Genomic DNA, 20,708 nt, shown 5'->3' with positions numbered 1-20,708 from the left:
CCCTGTTAACTACCACTCAACTCTCTGTTTCTACGAGTTATGCTTTTTTAGATTCTACATATAAGTGATGTTCCAGTTGCTCTTTTATTTCCTTGGTGGTGGATGGGACAATCATTTATCTCCCTTCCTCACCCTTCCTCACCATACACACGCAGTGATTCTTGTTTGAAAAAGGATTCCTGTCCCTGTTGTCTGTATGCCAGGTGTGCCCTGGAGACTACAAACAACCAATGATTGTGGTATCTGGACGCATAGAGGGATCTGGTGTTCACATCTGCCTCCTGTTAGGATCTTGCTGAGTTTGGGTTAGCTTTTCTGTGGGGATCTGGGTCCAGGCTGCTGACCAGTACATTCATTTATTCATTGGTTCATTCGTTCAAGTATTTAAGTGCCTTTTACATGCTAGGCACTGTTTTAGGTTCTGAGCTTACAGCAGTGAACAACATTGACAGTCTAGGAATCTTATGTTTTAGTGGGGAGAGCAGACAGTAGGCAAATACGTACGGGTCGTAATGAGTGTATGAGGTAAAGTAAAGCAGGAAAGTGAATCACAGGGCTTAGGGTGAGAATGCAGTGCTACAGAGGGTGATCAAGGAGGCGACTTTTTTTTTTTTTTTTTTTTTTGGCGGTACGCGGGCCTCTCACTGTTGTGGCCTCTCCCGTTGCGGAGCACAGGCTCGGGACGCGCAGGCTCAGCGGCCATGGCTCAGGGGCCCAGCCGCTCCACGGTATGTGGGATCTTCCCGGACCGGGGCACGAACCCGTGTCCCCTGCATCGGCAGGCGGACTCTCAACCACTGCGCCACCAGGGAAGCCCAAGGAGGCGACTTTTGAATAAAAACCAGGATAAAGGTGGTGCGGGAGGGAGCCTTCTGGAAGAGGGGCAGAGGGAACCACCAGTGAAGACCCTGAAGTGGAAGTGGGGATGGCCTCCCCACCCCTTGAGGAACAGCAGGAGGCCTGCTAGGCCGAAGCAGAGAGAAGAGGCGAGTGAGAAGAGTGCGGGGACGGGGAGAGGGCTCCAGATTTGACACTGCAACAGTGGATGTCCTGTTAATATCTTTTGTCACTTCAGTAAAACCTTGGAGAAATACCATCTGCAGTTGCCGGGCACGTTCTCATTTTGGAAAACGTTCACGTACTGTGAGGGCTCAGTTAATTGCCTTTAACAATTTTAAACCCATAAAAAGGCGGTTGAATGATAGTCCTCATGTATTCTCCGCATTGGAGCTATGCCAGTTGATTAGAAGTAGATTAAAAAGCATACCTCAGAATCATCTTGCAGTTGCTTGCATCTTGGTAGGTGGTCAAAAATAGTAGAGTGTAGACTACATATTCGCAGAGCAACACTTTTATTTGCTTTCTCAGAAGACAGGTCCTCATCATTTTGTGCAGTTTGCAGGAGGATCTGAAAATCTTTAGGCTAAAATCTGTTGTTAATCGCAGCTGTGAGAAGCTTGCTGGAGTATGGCTTGTGGGCCATACCCACAGAACTCGGGGGAACTTGCTTAAAATGCACATCTGGTGTCCTCACCTGGTCCTGCCAGGTGGGAAATTCTGGGGATGAGGTCTGGGAACCTGCGTACGTTACAGCAGCAAGCGGTTCTTGTGCGTGGTCAGGTTGGAGAACCGCAGGCTGAGACGGGTGGAGGCATTGATCAATTAAATTGAACAAATATTAGAAGCTTTGGGGAGATGTCTGAGCGTGATCTCAGCATCAGTGCTCTCACCAGCACTTTTGTTGTGGTTTTGACATCATGGGAGAAATCTCACATTCCTAAAATAGAAATGAGACACTGCCTACCCAGCAGAAATAGGAAGGTCCCATATAGCAGAGGTTTGCACCCTTTGCTGGTGGGCGTGGACTGAGATGGTTAAGGTGATCTGCTTGAGTTGCGTGGATCCAGGAGTGAAAGCTGTCCTTCCTCACCCATGCACACCTGTGAACCCGCTTCAGCAGGCTGCTGTGTGAATGCAGGGCTGTGCCTGCCAGTTGGTTCCTGTTCCATTGTACACAATGAGAACACGACCACATATCTTGCTGAATCAGGATTTCGTGAGCTTATGCAACCCAAACCAAATCTAGAAAAAGATTGGATACCGAAGGTCAAGAAACATCAATTTTTAGCCCACAGTCTTTGATTTTCAGTTTTTGCATTGTTTAATTACCTGCAATCCTTTAAAAAATACAGCAGTATTGAGATTTTAATATATAGTGACTTTATCCCAATGGGTAAAGTCGGGGGCGATTTTGCCCTCTGGGGGATGTTTGGCAAGGTCAGAAGACATTTTTGGTTGTCACAGCTGGGAGAGAGGGCAAGGACCAGAGATGCTAGCAGCATCTAGTGGGTGGAGGCCAGGGATGCTGTGAAACAGCCCACAATGCACAAGACAGCCTCTCTGCCTCCTACAACGAAGAATTACCCAGCCCCAAACGTGAGTAGTGCCGAGGCAGAGAAACCCTGCAAGCGATCAACTTCATGCCTCTTATCTGTGTTATATGTTAGGATTCTAAGCGAGTGTTCCTGTTTGAAACACACAAAGAGTTCCACGGCTGAAACTGGTTTGAAATTAGCCACCTAGATTATATGAGGATGCCTGTCAGCTTGGTTGGACAGGGAGCACAGGTCACCAAGACTGTGAGCCCCAGATAAGGCCCTGGCTGGTGTGCTTTTGAACTTTTCCAACGAGACCATCTTCCCCGCCGCCACTTCTCCTTCCTGTTGGCTGGGGGCAGAAGAAAGTTTAGTTTAGAACTTCACTCTGACCCACTGCTTCCCAGCTTCTGGGCCCTAGCCCCGTGGCTTTTGTGATAGTACCTGTGAGTGGGCTTTGGGGAGGCCACCGTGCCTGTGTCTGTGCTGGATGTCCGGCACCACACTTGTGAACAGCCTCCTTTCCTGAAGCCCTCCCCACGCCGTTGGAGTTACGTTCCTGTTGTCATTTCCCTGGACCTCGGGTTTCTAGAAGTGGGGACTTAATCCATTTCATCTTGGCATTCCCACAGAGCATGTTGGAGGAACTGATGAAATTAGAATTCACCCTTTATTCTGTGTACAGTGGGGTCACTGTATTACTTTTTTAGGTTAAAGCGATCCAAAATGCATTTTGTTTTAGGAGCTATTGTGCTCCTTTCTTAAATAGTTGAATTTCCGGAGTGTTATGGAACCCAGGCTTGGAACTGTCACAGCAGAGTCACAGATTTTACTTAAGGTTTCCTCTTCTGATTTCCAGCAGCACCTTCTGTGCTTCTTCCTCACCTCTCCAACCCTTAGAAGGCTCTGCCTTTTGTTCTTCCCCTTGGATATCTAATCTCTTTAGAACAACCTTAATTGTTCCTTTATCTAAACAGCCCCAGGCCCTTATCTAGGCTGTGGCTGGCCCTACTGCTGATTTAGATATTTCCTCTCTCCTCCTTCATTACTGGCAGAATCCTAATTTTGTGTGGAAGCAGCCTGCCCAATTTGTGAAAAGTTCCTGGCCAACTTTGCGGCTGGGGGTAGTCACCTGATGCAGTTCTGGCTAACAAGATAGAATTGGAGGCCCGTCAGGGATTTCCGGGGAAGTTTTTCCTTTCCTGATGGAGGTGCCTCCCCTTCCTCTCTGGCTCATCCCTCTTCTCCTTCCTGCTTGGAGTTTGGAGCAGAGGCTGGTGGGAGCCAGGGACAGGGACAGCTTTGCAGAGCCACTGCGCCTGTTCTGTAAGAAAAACACACGCCTGGGGAATTCCCTGGCAGTCTAGTGGTTAGGACTTCAAACATCCACTGCAGGGGGTATGGGTTTGATCCCTGGTTGGGGAACTAAGATCGCGCATGCCTCGCGGCATGGCCAAAAAAAAAAAAAAAAAAAAAAAGACACCCCCAGTTGGCTGAAAGCCAACCTGGTGCCCAGGTTTCTGTTACGTGCGACCAAGTGCACCCCTGACTGATACTCCAGCTTAGATCCCTCCCCAGGGCTCCAAGCTGGCATTTATCAGCCTAATGGCCCACTGGCACTGGGGACTCCGCAAGGGCACACGTCCTCCTTGTGACCTCCCTGACACTTGAGTTCTCCTCCCGCCTGCCTGCTTGCCACATCTGACCTGCCTCAAGCCCTGTCTCTTCTGCAGCTGGAAGCCCTTCCTGCCCGCCTGGCCACAGCATGGGGGCTGGGGCACAGGGTCTGCTGCTGAGACCAGTCCAGTCTCTGGCTGTCCCCCTCCACCCCGTCCCTGCTGCCTCCCCGGCGACTCTCTTCCACATCCCATGACCCCCCTGAATAAAATCTTCAAGGGCTTCTCATGATTGTCCGTGACCTTCTGCCATCATCCATATGTTGACCCTGCTGACCTAATGACCTGTCTTAGGTCAGGTTCCCTAGAAGCAGAGCCTGGAACAGGAATTGTGGTCTCAGCTGCTCCCCCAGGGAGCTCTGGAGCTTGAATTGCTCTCCAGGGTAATCCCAGGCCTTTTGTCCCCCTGTCAATCAATCGTTGGCTGGGGACAGAGGACAGATCCTCAGAGAAGGGGGCAGCGGTGTGCTGTCAGCAGACAACACTCACAGCCGAGATGTGGCACCAGCCCTGGGGTGTCCAACGAGACCACAGTATTGCCCTTAACTCCTGCCTGCGCCCACACCCCAGGCCATACTTTCGCAGCTGTACCTAGTCACTCGCTCTCCAGACTCCCCAGGCCTCTGCTTTGCTCATTCCTTCTGCCCGCGGGGTGGGCCTCCCCTCCTCACCCAGCCCCCTCTGCGCCTGCTGTAGCTGGTGTGTTATCCTTGGCAGCGGGAGGTGTTTAATATCTGCGCATTCCAAAGCCGTTCCCCCTGAGGCAGGCGTTCTGTCTTGTCTCCTGTCCTCCTCTGTCAAGTACAATTCTTCCTCTAAAACAAAATCCAAGCATGATTTCAGTGACTGTCTCCTCCACTTTCCCGTGGATGGCGTGTGACTTGTACCAGTCGAGGTCCACAGGAGAGAAGTTAATCACTCTCGGACCTGCCAAGAAAGGCTGGCTGGAGGGATGGGCGTTCTGGGGAGTCCAGGCCGCATTTCCAGCTGCATCCTGGGCATCTTTGTCGAGTTATTTATCATCTCAAGTTCTTCACATCATCATCACTAAACCACAAAAATTGACTTCCGATCCTACTGCTTTCCATAACCGGGACCCAGGTTGATTTTCGCCTGCTTCTTTTTGGCGCTAGTCTTCATCATTTCTCTCTTTTTTTTTTGCGGTACGCGGGCCTCTCCTGTTGCGGAGCACAGGCTCCGGACGCGCAGGCCCAGCGGCCATGGCTCACGGGCCCAGCCGCTCCGCGGCATGTGGGATCCTCCCGGACAGGGACACAAATCCACGTCCCCTGCATTGGCAGGTGGACTCCCAACCACTGCGCCACCAGGGAAGCCCCTTCATCATTTCTTGATCGATCTCTGCCCTCGTCCCATCCTCTTCCTCACCAGGATGGGCCTCAGGCTCCCTTTCCACCCGAGCGTCCAGTGTCGTGCCCCGCTGTCCCCGGACAGCCTAGGGTGAGGCTTCCTTCTCTCTTGCTGTGAAGTCCTTCTCAAGACACCTTCCACCTCGAAGGGCATATGCTCTTCCGGCTGCCGTGTTAATATCTAAGCTCTACCTGCTCATCTTCCCAGATTGTCCACTCCAGCTGTGTTGGTTTATTTACTGCTTTGTCAGTTTCAGGTTTTTGTTTCTAATAATCTGTGCTTTGGCGTGCCTTTATTATTAAAAAAAATAAAGAACCAAAAAAACCTTCACATACAGGTATACCCACCTAATTCCAATATCTACCTTGCCTAAGTACCCCCAGGTGGAAGGGCGTGGACCTGGACACAGATAGATGCTGGTTGGAAATTTCAGCTCCCTACTTGTCTATGTGTGACCTTCGGCAGGTTAAATGCAGATAGCAATTCAAAAAAGTAGGTGTTTGGGTTTTTTTAATATTGATTGATTGATGTGGCAGCATCAGGTCTTAGTTGCGGCACGTGGGATCTTTGTTGTGGCATGCGGGCTTCTCTATAGTTGTGGTGCGAGGGCTCCAGAGCAGGTGGGTTCAGTAGTTGCGGCGTGCAGGCTTAGTTGCCCTGTGGCTTGTGGGATCTTAGTTCCCTGACCAGGGATCCAACCTGCATCCCCTGCATTGGAAGGTGGATTCTTAACCACTGGACCACCAGGGAAGTCCCCAAAGAAGGTGTTTTTCAGATTTAATGATATCATGTGTAGGCTTATTCCTCCCAATAAATATTAATGTCCTACCCTCTCTTCCACCAGTAATTGGCTGTACAGTTAATCTGACAGTTTGTCATGTACTGCTTTGCAGCGTCTGTTGTATTCTTATCTTGGATGGTTAAGTCTTAATTTGAAAATGTTAGTGCCAGTTCTACAAGTGGACTGAAGGCCTGGACCTTGCCTTAGTATTTCTTCGTCAGGGCCTTAATAAGAATGATTTCTTCATCAGGTATACAAGCACTTGAGAAGCATCTGTGACAGTTTTACCTGTGAGTAGAAATATATAATTTTGAAAGCCAGGCCTTTTCTGCATAGAAAGGGTTAGTGGAGGCTCTTACTCTGGCAGTCTGAATGAAAGGAGGGACACATTTATGAGCCTTGGGACCCTAGCACTTAGAAGGAGGTGGTAGGGGACGAGCTGCCCGTGAAGGAAATGGAGAAGCAGAGCCAGGAGAGTGCCACGGGACGGATGGTGATGGCTTGCCAACACACGTCCTGGGAGGAATGCCTGAAACCAGCATCACCTCTGAAACCTCATAAGAAGCTTGAGTATTTATTCAGTAAATATGTATTAGTTGCCTATTGTGTGCCCCTTACCATCCTAGGCACTGGGAACTCAGTGGTGAGCAAAACAAAGACCCCTGCTTTCATGGAGTCTACATTCCGGTGGGGAAGACGAGAGATAAATGTATATCAAAAAGACAGAAATTACGTGTAACACGTCTCATGATGATAAGCGTTTTAATTGAACTTTTCATTGCAAGCCGTCCTCCACCAAACAGCACATTAAAGACAAAAGAAATGAATGGACACAGTGCAGGTGGTGCAGAGATGATTATGACTAGAAATACGTAAAGCCCGGGTTCTCCGAGGGAGCATCTTAAGGCCACCCAGCCGTATGTCAACAGCACGTGTGTGAAGATGACTCTGCTTGGCCCTCCTTTTGTCGTGTTGAAGCCATATGGTCCCTTCGAAATTGGAAGAAGACATTCCAACCCAAGTAGGAGGACTCACTGACTTCACGGGAAATCAAATTCTCCTACCTTGAGTAGGTGCCCCCTAGGACATGATTATAGGTATATGTACATAATTTTTTACAGACCTGCTTTTTTCTTGCAGTATCTTTCTGCGCCAATAAATGTCTGGACCGAATACCTTGAGTGCTTCTCAAACTTTAACGTTCATATGAATCCTGTGATTCAGCAGATGGAGGGGGCAGTGCTGAGACTTTGCAAGTCTTAACCTGCTCCCAGCTGTTGCTGAGGCTGTGGCCACAGATTCCACTTCCTGTAGCAAAGGCTTTAACAACTGCAGAGTACTCTAAGTGGTTTGCACCATAATTTACCAACAAATTTCCCTGCTGCTCAACACGTTAGATGTTTCGGTAGAGTTTACACTTTACTCTTTGCTCTTAGAATTGCTGTTAACATTCAGTTTTAGTTTTAATCTTAAATATCATTAGGAAAGTACACTTGGGGTGGGGGGGGAGTTTATCTCGTTTGATAGCAGACTGTAGGTGAGTCATGCACATTCCATTCAATGTGGGATGTTTCTTAAGGGCCTGCTGTGTGCCAAGCCCTATCCTAGGTGTTAGGGTTACAAAGATGTGCAAAGCCCCGGCCCTGCAGCTCAGTCCTCCAGGTGCTTGCAGAAAGGTAGAGGAGACCCCAAATGTACACAGAACATTTCAGTTCATAAACAGAGATGGGGAAGTGCCCAGGGACGGTTATGGTGTTGAAAATGATCCTCACAGAGAAGGAGAAGGGTTTAAGGATGAAAGGAGACACTTCACCAGGCAGATCGTTGGTGGGGGGATTCCAGACGGAGCATGCATCTGTACAAAGGCACGGAGGCAACAATGTGGCACATCCAGGCTTCCAACAGTACTTCTTTGTGGCTAGAGTGTAACAGACAAGTTTGTCACCTGAAGTCATAGCACCTGAGATGAGCTGGGAGCCAGTAAGCAGATACATAGAAAGATGGCTTTGAAGGGCCAAAACTGAGACAGGGGAGTCTGGGTAAGTAACCTCCGCTAAGAGAATGCCCGTGGGCCCGGGAAGTTCAAGAAGGTATGATTGAGTGGCCCTGGGGATTGATTGAGCCTGGGGATGCCAGGGAGAAGTCTGGGGTCAACCTGCAGGTTTGGGCTTGGATGACTGAGTAGATGGTACAGCTACCAAATGATGTGAGAAAAGATTCTGCTTTGTGATTTTGTTTGAGGAGAAGATAGCAGGCAGGTCGTTAGCTAGACAGGTCTGAGCTGGGTGAGAGGCCTGCAGAGGGAGATGGATTTGGGGTCTGATCCCTTGAGGAGGTGAGTAAAAGGCAAGTGGTGAACCTTGTCGTGAATATACGTGAGCGAGGAGGAAATGGTGCTGAGGGTGGGAACCGGGACCCTGGAGTCCTGCACCGTGTGTAGGGGAGTTTACCATCGCAGAGGTCGGGAGGGAAGCGTGGTTCTAAGGCACCCGGCATGGTGCGCAGACCGAGTGAAGGAGCGGCTGGGCCGTCAGGGTGGGGAGGAGAGGCCGGTGAAGGAAGCTGGGCGTTTAGAAAGGGGTTGGGGAGAGAGAGACTGACCGGGACCTGACTGGGTGAGCGCAGGAGGGGCTTCGAGAGGATGCTGCCTCTCCAGAGATCCCCAGGAAGGGACATGGATAGGACTGAAGACAGGCCCCTGATGGGGCTGGAGCGGAAACCTGTGGCCAGAAATGAGAGTGCCTGAAGGATTCAGATGTCTTAAAGCCCTGTCAGATAGTTGTATAAAATGGCTGTCACTACTGAGGTAGTGTTTCTTATGTGCAACCACCATTCCCGCATGAATCCTGGGAGGTAGGTAATATTGGACCCATTTTCCAGATGGGGAAACTGAGCTACAAGAGTTAGAGTCAGTTGCCCCGGACTTCTCAGGTGGCAGAGCTGAGCCTAGGGGTCTCTCCTGAGATCCCCTCCAGTGTGATAGGAAAAACAAAACAAAAACACAACTGTCTTTTTCTTTTCTTTCGTATCTGTCTCTCTCTTTTTTTTTTTTTTTTTTTCTTTCTTTTTTTTTTTTTTTTTTTTTTTTTTTTTGAGTGTTTGAATGATGCGTGAGTGTGTTGTGTGGCAGTAGTGGTGAGAAGAGGAAGGAGTCCAGGACTGTAGACTCTCCTCTCACCTCCAGAGCCTCTTCCTGTTTGGTTCCACTTTCCTCAAAGTAGCAGAAGAGAGTCATCTGATGTCCCAGTCCGTATCCAGCAGGAAACCAGAAACCATAGAGATATGAAAGGCTGCCCCCTCCCTTTGCCTTCCAGTTTTCCACCCAGACGGCACACAATCACAGTTCCTCAGAAAGCTGGGTGGCAGAAGAGAGAGTCTGGGAATGCAGTTTGCAGGCTTGCGGCCTGAGTGGCAGAGCAGATGAGAAAGAGGGGGCAGAGTAGAGCCCAGAGCCCACAGCGCCATCCAGCGCGCCAGCCGTGGGCAAGGGTGGGATCCCGGTTCCAATACCACCGTCTGCTTTGTTCTTGGGAGGTCCACGCGGGTGTGAAGTGTCATTCTGGCCATAAAAACACGGGCATCATAGAATCTTCCTTTTTATAGATGCCCTGGTCATAGGCAGCCCCCTAGGACCCACCACTTGGCTGACTGTGCGTCTAAGTAACCACGAAGTTGTGGTGATTGAAAATCTTCCAGGGTCTCAGTTGATCTCGCTTCTCCTTTAAGAGTTCAGTAGATTCTTCAGCAGAGGTTTATTAGTGAGGCCCTCGGCTCCGTTTTTTGAAACTACTCAAATGGAGTGATGCAAGTCTATGAAAATTCTTGTACTCTAGTGTTACACAGTTAAAATTGCAGTTGAGGGAGAGTGTTTACAGTAGCAAGAAATCAAATACTTGGATGTCAATTTGATAAAAGATTTTTTTTTCAAAGAAAATGGCACAGCACTAATGGGGGAAATGAAGTGAATAATGAGATATAACTTCCTCCTGGCTTCAAGACTAAGTATAGTAAAGACATTATTTCTTGAATTAATATGTAAATATCATAACACAATCCGTGCCTGTATTAGCTGGGATTTAATTAACAGTTGCTTCAACAAGATGGAGATTTATTTCTCCGTCATGTAAGAGTCCAGAGGCAGGCAGTCTAAGGTGGATTGGCAGCTCTGTCCTTGGGGTGGTCCAGGGACCCGGGCCCCTTCTCTCTTGTTGCTCCTCCATCCCTTGGGTGACATGCTGTGTGGTCCAAAGTGGCTCATCAAGTGTCAGTATTTCAGCCAGCAGGAAGGGGGATAAAGGAGAAGAGGGCGTATGCCAAGGAAAGCACCCTGAAAGTTCTCCGGGTCACTTTTGCTTCTATCCCATTGACTAGAACGTAGTCACAAGGCTGTACTTAGCTCCGAGGGTGGCTGAGAAATGTAGTCTTTTTTCTGGGAGGCCATGTGTCCAGCTAAAAATCCAGAGGAGACAGGAAGGGGGAAACTGATATGAGGGGAGATGTTTTGATTTCTACTACAATACCCCTTGTAATATTGCTTAAAAATTGAAAATTTGAGAATAAAATTAATCCAGAAGAAGAAGTAGGCAAGCATACCAGAGAACATATGTATTTTTTAAAGAAAACCTCTTTTAAAGTTGCCATTAAAATTTTTTTAAACTGCTATGTTTTCTTTTTCTTTTTTTCTTAGTGTAACCCTCTTCCTGTTTTTCAATATACCGCTTTCTTTTTAAACTTTTGTTATAGAAAATTTCAAATAGTTTTGAGAACTGTATAGTGAGCCCCATGTACCCATTGCCCAGATTCTACAGCAGTTTAAAGCTCAACTTGTGTCAGCTATTCCCACAAACACTTATCCCCTTCCTGGTTTTTTTTGAAGCAGATTTCATTTCTCCTGTTTCATCTGTAAATAGTTCCGTAAGTATCTCTAATAGTTAAAGACTCAACAAAAATTAGACTTTTACTTTTGGGATAGTTGTAGAGTCACATGCAGTTGTAAGAAATAACACAGATTACTCACTTTCCCCCCAATGGTAGCATCTTGCAAAACCGTGGAATAGCACAACTGGGATATTGACAGGGGTACAGTCAAGATACAGAATATTTCCATCACCAAAAGGACCCCTCCTGTTGCCCTTCCCTAGCCACTGCACCACCCCCTCCCTAACCCCTGACACCTAATCTGTTTACATTTCTGTAATTTTGTCGTTTCAAGAATATTATATAAATGGAATCCTGCAACATGTAACCTTTTAGTATTGGCTCAGCGTAATTGCCTCGAGATTCATCCAGTTGCGGGTATCAATCGGTCACTCATTTTTTTGGCGGAGTAGTATTTCATGGTATGGCTATACCACATCAAAGCTCTTTAGGAGGGCTTTCCTGGTGGCACAGTGGTTGAGAGTCCGCCTGCCGATGCAGGGGACACGGGTTCGTGCCCTGGTCCGGGAAAATCCCCACATGCCGTGGAGCGGCTGGGCCCGTGAGCCGTGGCCGCTGAGCCTGCACGTCCGGAGCCTGTGCTCCGCAACGGGAGAGGCCACAACAGCGAGAGGCCTGCGTACCGCAAAAAAAAAAAAAAAAAGGCTCTTTAGGAAATTCCCTGGCGGTCCAGTGGTTAGGATTCAGTGCTTTCACTGCCAAGGGCCCAGGTTCAGTCCCTGGTTGGGGAACTAAGATCCCGCAAGCCACACAGAGAGACCAAGAAAAAAAAAAAAAAGCTCTTTAAAAGCATAATCTGCTGAACTCACTTTCCTCTTTCCCTTCTCCTGCCCTCTCCTCTCTTCACAGCAATGCCAAACCAGTACAACCGTGTGAAGCTGAAAAGCGATTGCTCGCGGCCCTCCCTGCAATGGTACACCCGTGCTCAGAACAAGATGAGAAGACCCAGCTTGTTGTTAAAAGACATCCTCAAGTAAGCACGAGCCCTCGGGTCGCAAGACACCTCTGATTTGGGTCAACTGGGTAGAACTGGGGGAAAAATTCAGTGAGAACCCTGAAGATGGCTCTCATCCACGGTCACCCTTGTTCAGGGATCATTTAAAGGCACATCTGGGTTTCCCTGGTGGCGCAGTGGTTGAGAGTCCGCCTGCCGATGCAGGGGACACGGGTTCGTACCCCGGTCCGGGAAGATCCCACATGCCACGGAGCAGCTGGCCCTGTGAGCCATGGCCGCTGAGCCTGCGCGTCTAGAGCCTGTGCTCTGTAACGGGAGAGGCCACAGCAGTGAGAGGCCTGCGTACCACAAAAAAAAAAAAAAAAAAAGAAATAAGGCACATCTGAGTCAAGGCTCAGAGCACAGTTGCTGTGGGCTCCTGCATCAGGCTGTGCTTGGTGGCAGCACAGCACCAGCCCGGGAGTCTCCAGGCTGCACAGCCCTTCCAGCCGCTGCCTAGTGCAAGAGGGCTATCCCCTTTGCCTTTGCCATTTCCGGTGCATCTAAAAATACAGTTAATTAAAGTCCCCTACAGGCATTTGAATAACATTGAATATCAAACACTAAACAGGATGAGAAGGGTACCAGCCAGGTCACCCGTACATCCTAGTAAGAGATAGAATTGTTTTTTTGTTTTTTAAATATTTTATTATATTTATTTATTTTGGCCACTCGGCAAGGCTTGTTGGGATCTCAGTTCCCCGACCGAGGACTGAACCCAGGCCACTGCAGTGAAAGCGCCAAATCCTAACCACTAGACCACCAGGGAACTCCCGAGATAGAATTGTTAAAGGAGGAACTTGTCAGTTTTACTTGGTACCAGCCAAACCAGGTGGTAAACTACCCTTTCTTTCATGCCGACAGGTAGAAATCCAACCCTGAAATCTAGCCTCCCATCTCATGTTACTAATTCGGGAGGTGTAGAAGAAGAAAGGTGGGAAAGGAATGTATGTTAATAAACACTCAGCTCATTTTCCATCTCCTTTTGTCATCAACCAGTAATTATCGAGGCCCCCATATGCCTGGTGCCATGCTGGGTGCTGGCCGCATGGGAGATAGACCTGGGCCCCGTGTTGCCTACAGTGTGGCTGAGACAGACTTGCAACCAGGAATTACAGAACAACGGAATCAGGGCTGTAGATTCTGGGCCTGCTTTTAACTTTTTCTTCCTTTTTTTTTTTTCTTTTCTGGCCACACTGCACAGCTTGTGGGATCATAGTTCCCCGACCAGGGATTGAACCCGTGCTCCCTGCGTCTAAAGCTCGGAGTTCTAACCACTGGACCGCCAGGGAATTCCCCCTTTTATTTCTTTTATAATCAAAATAAGGGAATTATTAATGCACTGAATATAATACCTTTTCTGGGACTGGAGAAAAGAATAGGTCATAACTGCATTCACAAGATTCAAAAGTTGTTAAAGGTACTCAGTAAAACATCTTCCCATCCCTGCTCCCCACATTTCCTCTTTCCACTTAAAGATGACCAATATTAGCAGTCTTGTGTATGTAAGAAATACTGTGTGTGTATTCCCCTCCCCCGACCATCTCTTTTTTATGCAAATGGTTGCATCCCATTCACTTAGCATTGTATTTGATCCCAGAGAAGAATTAAAATGCTTGTCCAAGTTTTCATGGTAGAGTCTATTGAAATGAGAATCAAGAAGTCTTGAAAACACTTCCTAGCAATACTTTCTTGCAACATAATCCTCAAATATTAAGAACTATTTAGCATCTATGGTATACTATGCTAAATGCTATATATATATATATTTTTTTTAATTTTAAAAAATTTATTTATTTATTTATTTAGTCACACCGGGTCTTCTCTGTGGCAGGTGGGCTCCTTAGTTGTGGCTCACCGGCTCCTCAGTTGTGGCACGTGGGCTCCTTAGTTGTAGAGTGAACTCTTAATGCGGCATGCATGTGAGATCTAGTTCCCTCACCGGGGATTGAACCCGGGCCCCGTGCATTGGGAGCGCAGAATCTTAACCACTGTGCCACCAGGGAAGTCCCAAGACTGACTTTTTCTTTTTTCCTTTTTTTTAATTGAGGCAAGGAATATGACTTTATTCCGAAAGCCAGGCATCTGAGAAGATGGCAGACTAAAGTCTCAAAATAACCATCTTCAGGACTATTTTAAAGTGGCAAAAAATTGAAGCTGAGAGTCTGTCGTTCAAAATTTATTACTTAGTTTTTTTTTAAGTCCAGTAATCTATATTGTGATTCAGATTTTACTGCAGTACCTTTGCAGAAAAATGTTTTTTCTATATTTGCTTATAACAAAGACAGTCATAAATGACTTATCTTGTTAGAAAAATAAGAAATGCTGCCTTAAGTTAAGAGGTCTTCTTAAAGACTGTACTTTTATGCTGTGTGGCAGGCAGACTCTATTTGGGTTAGGTTTGCAGTTATTTCACATGATCTCTCTTGATTATCACATGACGACGTCATTATACGTAACTGATTTTTTTTTTCTAGGTGTACATTGCTTGTGTTTGGAGTATGGATCCTTTATATCCTCAAGTTAAATTATACTACTGAAGAATGTGACATGAAAAAAATGCATTATGTGGACCCCAACCGCATAAAGGTTAGATATTCCATCAGTGTGGAGAACATCTCCAAGTGTACACTTAAATAGTAATATTGTCTCTCAAATGTTATAAATAGATGTTCATGAAAGTTATAAACAGAAGGGAAAAACACTTAACCTTAGCACTTCAAAACGCCCACCTAACACTCACTGTTCTTCCCCCATTTACTGAAGTCGTGGGGTGAGGTGAGTTCCATTTGACCCTGTAGGGCACCTGTCATGGAGTTAATACACCATGACACTGCTAGCGTACCTGTTCTTAAAGCAGATCAGGAAGAAATTCTTTTAGTAGCATTTGTCATTTCTGTGTTTTATTTTTCGTTTTAATGATTTCACATTGTATCTCAAGATTTTTCCTTCAATGTATATTTATTTTTTTAATCAATCGACATATTAAATCCTGATTTCACTGATTGTTTGAGTTGTAAATGATCTGATACTGTTCAGCCTTGGACAAAAGACAGGTGATTTTAAGTAAAGTAGCATGGTAATAATTATAACCGACATGTATGGCTGCTTTACATATATTATCTCATTTAGTGATCATCATGACTGAGAGATATTCCAGGGTTCTCTGCATCTTACAGATGATGGCCTGGGAGGTTAAGCTGCTGGCCCAAGTTCACATCTAGTTTAGTTAACTATTTTAGTTAATCTAGTTTAGTATATACTGTGTAGCTGTTCTGAAAATGCTTTAGCAATAGAAGCTCATTGAACCCTCATAACAGTCCTGGGGATACAGCTGCTGTTATTATCCCCACGTCATAGATGAGTGTAGGGAAGAACCTTAAGTAACCTGTCTAAGGTTATCTCAGCAAGTAAGTGGTGGTGTGAAGGCTTGGACCCAGCAGTGTGGTTTCAGACTCCCGTCTCCTGATAACTCTGCTCTCTGCTGGGGTAGGGAGCGTCCACCGAGAGGAAGCCAGAAGTTATAGGTGGCATGATGCAGAGGAGAGAGCTCAAACTTCTGACCTGGATTCAAATCTAAATGCCACTTCGTAACAGTGAGACCCGAGGCAAGTGACTGAGTCGTTTGGAGTCCCAGTTTCCTCAGCTGTGAGGTGTAGATAACAACGTCTGTGCAATGGGGTGGTCATCCAAGTGCAGTAAGCTAGTATGCACAAAGCTCCTTTTCTAGGCCTGGTTTTTATTCACGTGTTTCTCTTCTGTATATGCTTTGAAGTACCTCACATTTTTCATAGTACAGACAGGTATAAACATGTAAATGGAAAGAGTGTATTGTAGTTAATACAGGCACAGCTTGGCCTGTGCAGAACCCTTGTGTCTCAGGGGTCTTGCTGATCATGGGCCTTCCTCCTCTGCTGTTTCTGTCCCTCAGACGTTGGCCGACTCCGTTCATCTCGGCAGCATTAGCCCCTCCGCTCTGCTGGAGCAGGATGTGGTCCCGCATCATCCGCTCGGGCTTTCCCTCCCGAACGGCTGGCCTTGCAGACATTCCCAAATCCCTTTCAATTCCAAGGCCTTCCACAGCTCGCTTGGATAAACTTTGCAGACATCCTGTCTCTGCTTTTTGTCTCCTAGAAAAACCCTGAAATGCTGACACTTGACACTGTGATATACGATTGCTGGTATCTGTGAACTCGTCCCTTTGCTACACTTCTCCACATTCTCTGTACGTCCCCTCTGTCCTGTCCATTTCATTCATCAGGCCGTTGACCTCCTGACCAACAACAGAGATCATTGCTCTCGAGTCTGGGTTAATTGAGGAGAGATGTGAGCTCTCTGTGCAAGAGTAGAGCACCGTGTGTACTTGTGAGACGGATGGAGAAGATGTGGTTTGCTAACACCTTGGGTGAAATCAACTTAGTGGTTTTCGTGCCTGGCCAGCGCTGTCTGCGTCAACTGCTGTGACAGCCTACAGCTGTTTTCTTTTTAGCTACGTTAATAGGCCAGTGGTGGTCTGCTCGAACCTGCCGTGTTCAGACAAGTGCCCTGGTCATTATGGCTCTTCAAGTTTCCCCTAAGGAATTCTAGTGACTTTTAAAATTTGTTCGGCCCCACCTCGTGGCTTGCGGGATCTTTAGTTCCTCAACCCAGGATTGAACCCGGGCCCCAGCAGTGAAAGCGCCAAGCCCTAACCACTGGATCGCCAGGGAATTCCCTAGTGATTTCTGAGAAGGACCAGCGAAGAGATTCTAGACCTTGTCCCCGAGGAACCTTTGAAGGGATGGGAACATTTGCATAGAGAAGACCAGTGCAGGACACATGGCAGCTCCTGCCAACAAGCCAGAGGCCTGGCCCGGGGGAGAGTCAGCCTGCCCCGGTGGCCTCACTGGAAGAACTTTGGGTCAAGGGTGACAGCCAAGCCGAAAGGAGAAGGGTTTGATGGTCCACAACGTCCAAAGATGGAAGAACTGAGCTACCTTTGTGGCGAATCTCTGGAGGTCTTTGACCAAAGCCAGGTTAACTATTTTGGGGTAGAACTCAGGCATCAGACAGCTGGTGGCTCAAGGGCCTTGTGACCCCTTCCAGCCCTGGAATTCCATGGTTCACTGCAATTGTCTAGTACCTGGCTGGAAAGTGTAGGCTGGTTTCGTAACCTGGGTTCTTCCTATTCTGAATGAGCTTCCTTCTTCCTCGTTATGGTTTTGATCTGATAGCTAATGATGTTGACCATCTTTTCATGTACTCATTGGCCATTTGTAGGTCTTCTAAGGAGAGATGTCTATTCAGATTCTTTGCCCGATTTTTAATTGGCCTGTCTTTTTATTATTGAGCTGTTTAAGTGTTCTCTGTATATTCTAGATACCATTTCCTTATCAGTTATATGATTTGCAACTATTTTTTTCCCATTCTGTGGGTGGTCTTTTTACTTTTTTTTGATGGTATCATTTTTAGCACACAAGTTTCTAATTCTGATGAAGTCCGGTTTATCTACTTTTCATTTTGTTCCTTGTGCTTTTGATGTCATATCTAAGAAACCACTGCCTGATGTTTTCTTCTAAAAGTTTTCTAGTTGTAGCTCTTATATGTAGGCCTTTGATCCACTTTTGAGCTACTTTTTAATATATGGTGTGAAGTCAGGGTCCAGCTTCATTCTTTTGCTTGTGGCTTTCCAGTTGTCCCAGCATCTTTGTTGAACACTTTTCTCTGTGTTTGCTGCGTTGTGTGTTTTTTTTTAATGTATTTTATTGAAGTAGAGTTGATTTACAATGTTGTGTTAATTTCCGCTGTATGGCAAAGTGATTCAGTTTTATATATTTTATATATACACACGCACACACACGCATATATTCTTTTTCATTCTTTTTCATATTTTCCATTATGGTTTATCACAGGATATTGAATATAGTTCCTTGTGCTCTACAGTAGGACCTTGTTGTTTATCCATTCTCTCTGTAATAGTTTGTATTTGCTGCATTCTTTCTTCTCTGCCTGGAGCCCTTCCTTTGCCTCTCTGTTATTCATCTTTTACATCAAATCGCAGCTCAGGGGTTACTTTTTCTAAGATCCTTCTCCGATCACCCTTCCCTCTTGTCTTTTAGGAACCCCCTCATACCTTAATCTTGACAGTTACCACTGTGGTACCTTAACTGTTTTGTCTTCCCCACTTGTCCTCCAGGCAAGCCCTTGGGAGATAGGGATTGTGGGATAACATTTTACATTAATAAATATGTACTTATGTATTGAACTCCAGAGGGAGGAGAGATATTTCTCAGACCTCAGCACGGTGTCTCATCTTTGAACTCCAGATTGTACAGAAAATCCACAGTTAAATTTTAACAGGCAATTCTTTGAGGACTTTCAGTTATGTACGTTAAGTTTAATATCCCTTTGAAGAATAGGACAGATACCTCCTATCCAACTCTTCCTATCCCCCAGTAAACAGACTCTCCCTTCTCTTTCCCCCTAAACCATGGCATGTGAGTCCCCCCCTTTAGGCTGGTGGGACCAGTTTTAAACCTAAGTTCACTGCTGGGCCAGTAACAGCCTCTCATGGGTGCTAGTGCCCTGTCCCGACTGGCTCCAGTAAGGATTCCTAACTCATCCCTGATGGGGAGATGGAAGGACCTGATGAGTGAGATCAGCCTCCCAAGCCCCACTGCCTGCGTGGAGAAGGGGTGATGGCTGCCTGAAGGAAGGACACTACGGTTCCCGAAGAGGAAGGAACAGGAAATGGAGACCCAGGAGGTAGCCCACGGTGACCGCCACGTCAACCCATTTCCGAAAGACTTCTAAAAGATCATTATTTTTTCCAATTAGAAAGTCCCCCGTAATGGTGCGGAAAGAAGGAGGAATGGGGATACGGTTAAGTCAAACAGGTTTGTGCAAGTCTCCATTCAGAAATTAATGAAGTAGAAAGTGAAAGCCTGCTCTAACCGTGGTGGAATGAGGGGTGTCTTTTATTCTATTGCTTGAGACTTTTTTTTTAATAATGTAGCTTTTTAGCACTATTGACTCTGTCAGATTGCCCTACTTTTCACAGTGGTCGTGACAGCGTGTGCAGAAAGCCCATGTCTCAGCGGGCTTTGCAAAGTAGAGGAACAGCAAGAGTTAGATACTGCTGAGGATTTGGGGTGGGGAGTAGCAGGATATGAGACTGAAAATGAGACAGGGCCAGAGCGTGAGAGGCCTTGAATGCCACACTGAGCAGTTCCTAACTTTGATATCTGGTCACACATCCCTAAACCAGAAGAGAAATCCTCTCTCAAATCCCCAGAATAGAGGAAGTAGCCAGCAAGCCGGCTGGTATGAAGGGCTGGGAGATGGTGTTCAGCATGAGCTCTCTACAAAGAAAACCCTGCCTCCAGGCTTCGGTGGAGATTGATCCTTACTACCAAGAGAGTTTGGACGAATCTGAATGATTGTGGCTGTATATTAGCAGAAGAGGGTCTCAGGGTCGTGAGAGTGGGGCCCTGTGAGCTTTGTTGATGACATTCAACAACTTGCAAGGTCAATAACCCTGCTGGACTCTGAACACCTGGTTGCATTCTGCCTGCATGTATACAGCGGAAGTGTGGCCACGTTTGCTGTGGGTTTTATATTTTCTATTTAAAGATGTCCCCGAACGTGCCATTTGTGCAAAAAGACAAACAGTGGTCTCTGCAGGGATGCTTGGATAGTTTGAATGTGGTGCAGATGTGAAATTGCACTTAAAAGATGTGTGAAGGAAAAAAAAAAAAAAAAAGATGTGTGAAGGGTTTCCCTGGTGGCGCAGTGGTTGGGAGTCAGCCTGCTGGTGCAGGGGATACGGGTTCGTGCCCCGGTCCGGGAGGATCCCACATGCTGCGGAGCAGCTGGGCCCGTGGGCCATGGCCGCTGAGCCTGCACGTCCGGAGCCTGTGCTCTGCAACCAGAGAGGCCACAACAGTGAGAGGCCCGCGTACCGCAAAAAAAAAAAAAAAGATGTGTGAAGAGAGACAAGAGCACATTCACATCAGTTTAGGTTCAGACCTCATGGTAGCACCATTTTGAACTTGGCCTTCTCTCAGGAACTAAAGACCACACATCGCCCTGGGGACTGCATCCTGGGCTGTGTGGTTCATCATGGCCAAGTTTACGTCTTCACCGTGACTCCATAGACCTACACTCATGTATCCAAAGTCAGCAGAGTAGGACTCCCCTGGCGGCCCAGCGGTTAAGACTCCGCGTTCCCAGCGCAGGGGGCACGGGTTCGACCCTAGGTCGGGGAACTAAGATCCTGCAAGCAGTGCAGTGTGGCCCAAAAAAAAAAAAAAGTAAGCAGAGTAACCCTGGGCTGAGTTAAATCAGTCCAGACATTCACACTTCCAAGCCGATCCCTTTCTCTCCTGGGTCCTGCTCTTGCTTTTCCCAGACCATCCTTCAGTGGTCTCATACAGGTGAGGAAACTGAAGCCTTGAAAAGCCTTAAAGTTCCTGCTTTAACCAAGTTTACACTACTGTTAAAGAGATCCGAAACTGGGTCTAGATCCAGATCGTCTGATTGTTTTCTTCTTAACCGTGTATTGTGATAAAATATACATACCATAAGACTTTCACCTT

General features: G+C 47.0%; 1 protein-coding gene across 3 annotated transcripts in view; it reads left to right on the top strand.

Annotated features, from left to right (window-relative positions):
- ST3GAL5 (ST3 beta-galactoside alpha-2,3-sialyltransferase 5) overlaps nucleotides 1–20,708 on the top strand; it is a 46,705-nt gene that overhangs the window by 10,833 nt on the left and 15,164 nt on the right. Inside the window, exons 2-4 of one of the 3 annotated variants that reach the window (XM_024743653.1) lie at nucleotides 6,986–7,297; nucleotides 11,988–12,111; nucleotides 14,610–14,721. In XM_024743653.1, the coding sequence (XP_024599421.1) occupies nucleotides 7,288–7,297; nucleotides 11,988–12,111; nucleotides 14,610–14,721 (246 nt within the window). In that variant the 5' untranslated portion in view covers nucleotides 6,986–7,287. Of the gene's footprint in view, nucleotides 1–6,985; nucleotides 7,298–11,987; nucleotides 12,112–14,609; nucleotides 14,722–20,708 lie in introns of those variants that run through there. The other 2 variants (XM_024743654.1, XM_024743656.1) reach the window with 2 other exon arrangements.

This window comes from Neophocaena asiaeorientalis, unplaced genomic scaffold, assembly GCF_003031525.2.
Source record: "Neophocaena asiaeorientalis asiaeorientalis breed wild unplaced genomic scaffold, Neophocaena_asiaeorientalis_V1.1 scaffold114, whole genome shotgun sequence".
NCBI lineage: Eukaryota > Metazoa > Chordata > Mammalia > Artiodactyla > Phocoenidae > Neophocaena > Neophocaena asiaeorientalis.
This window is presented reverse-complemented; position numbering and strand designations above follow the sequence as displayed.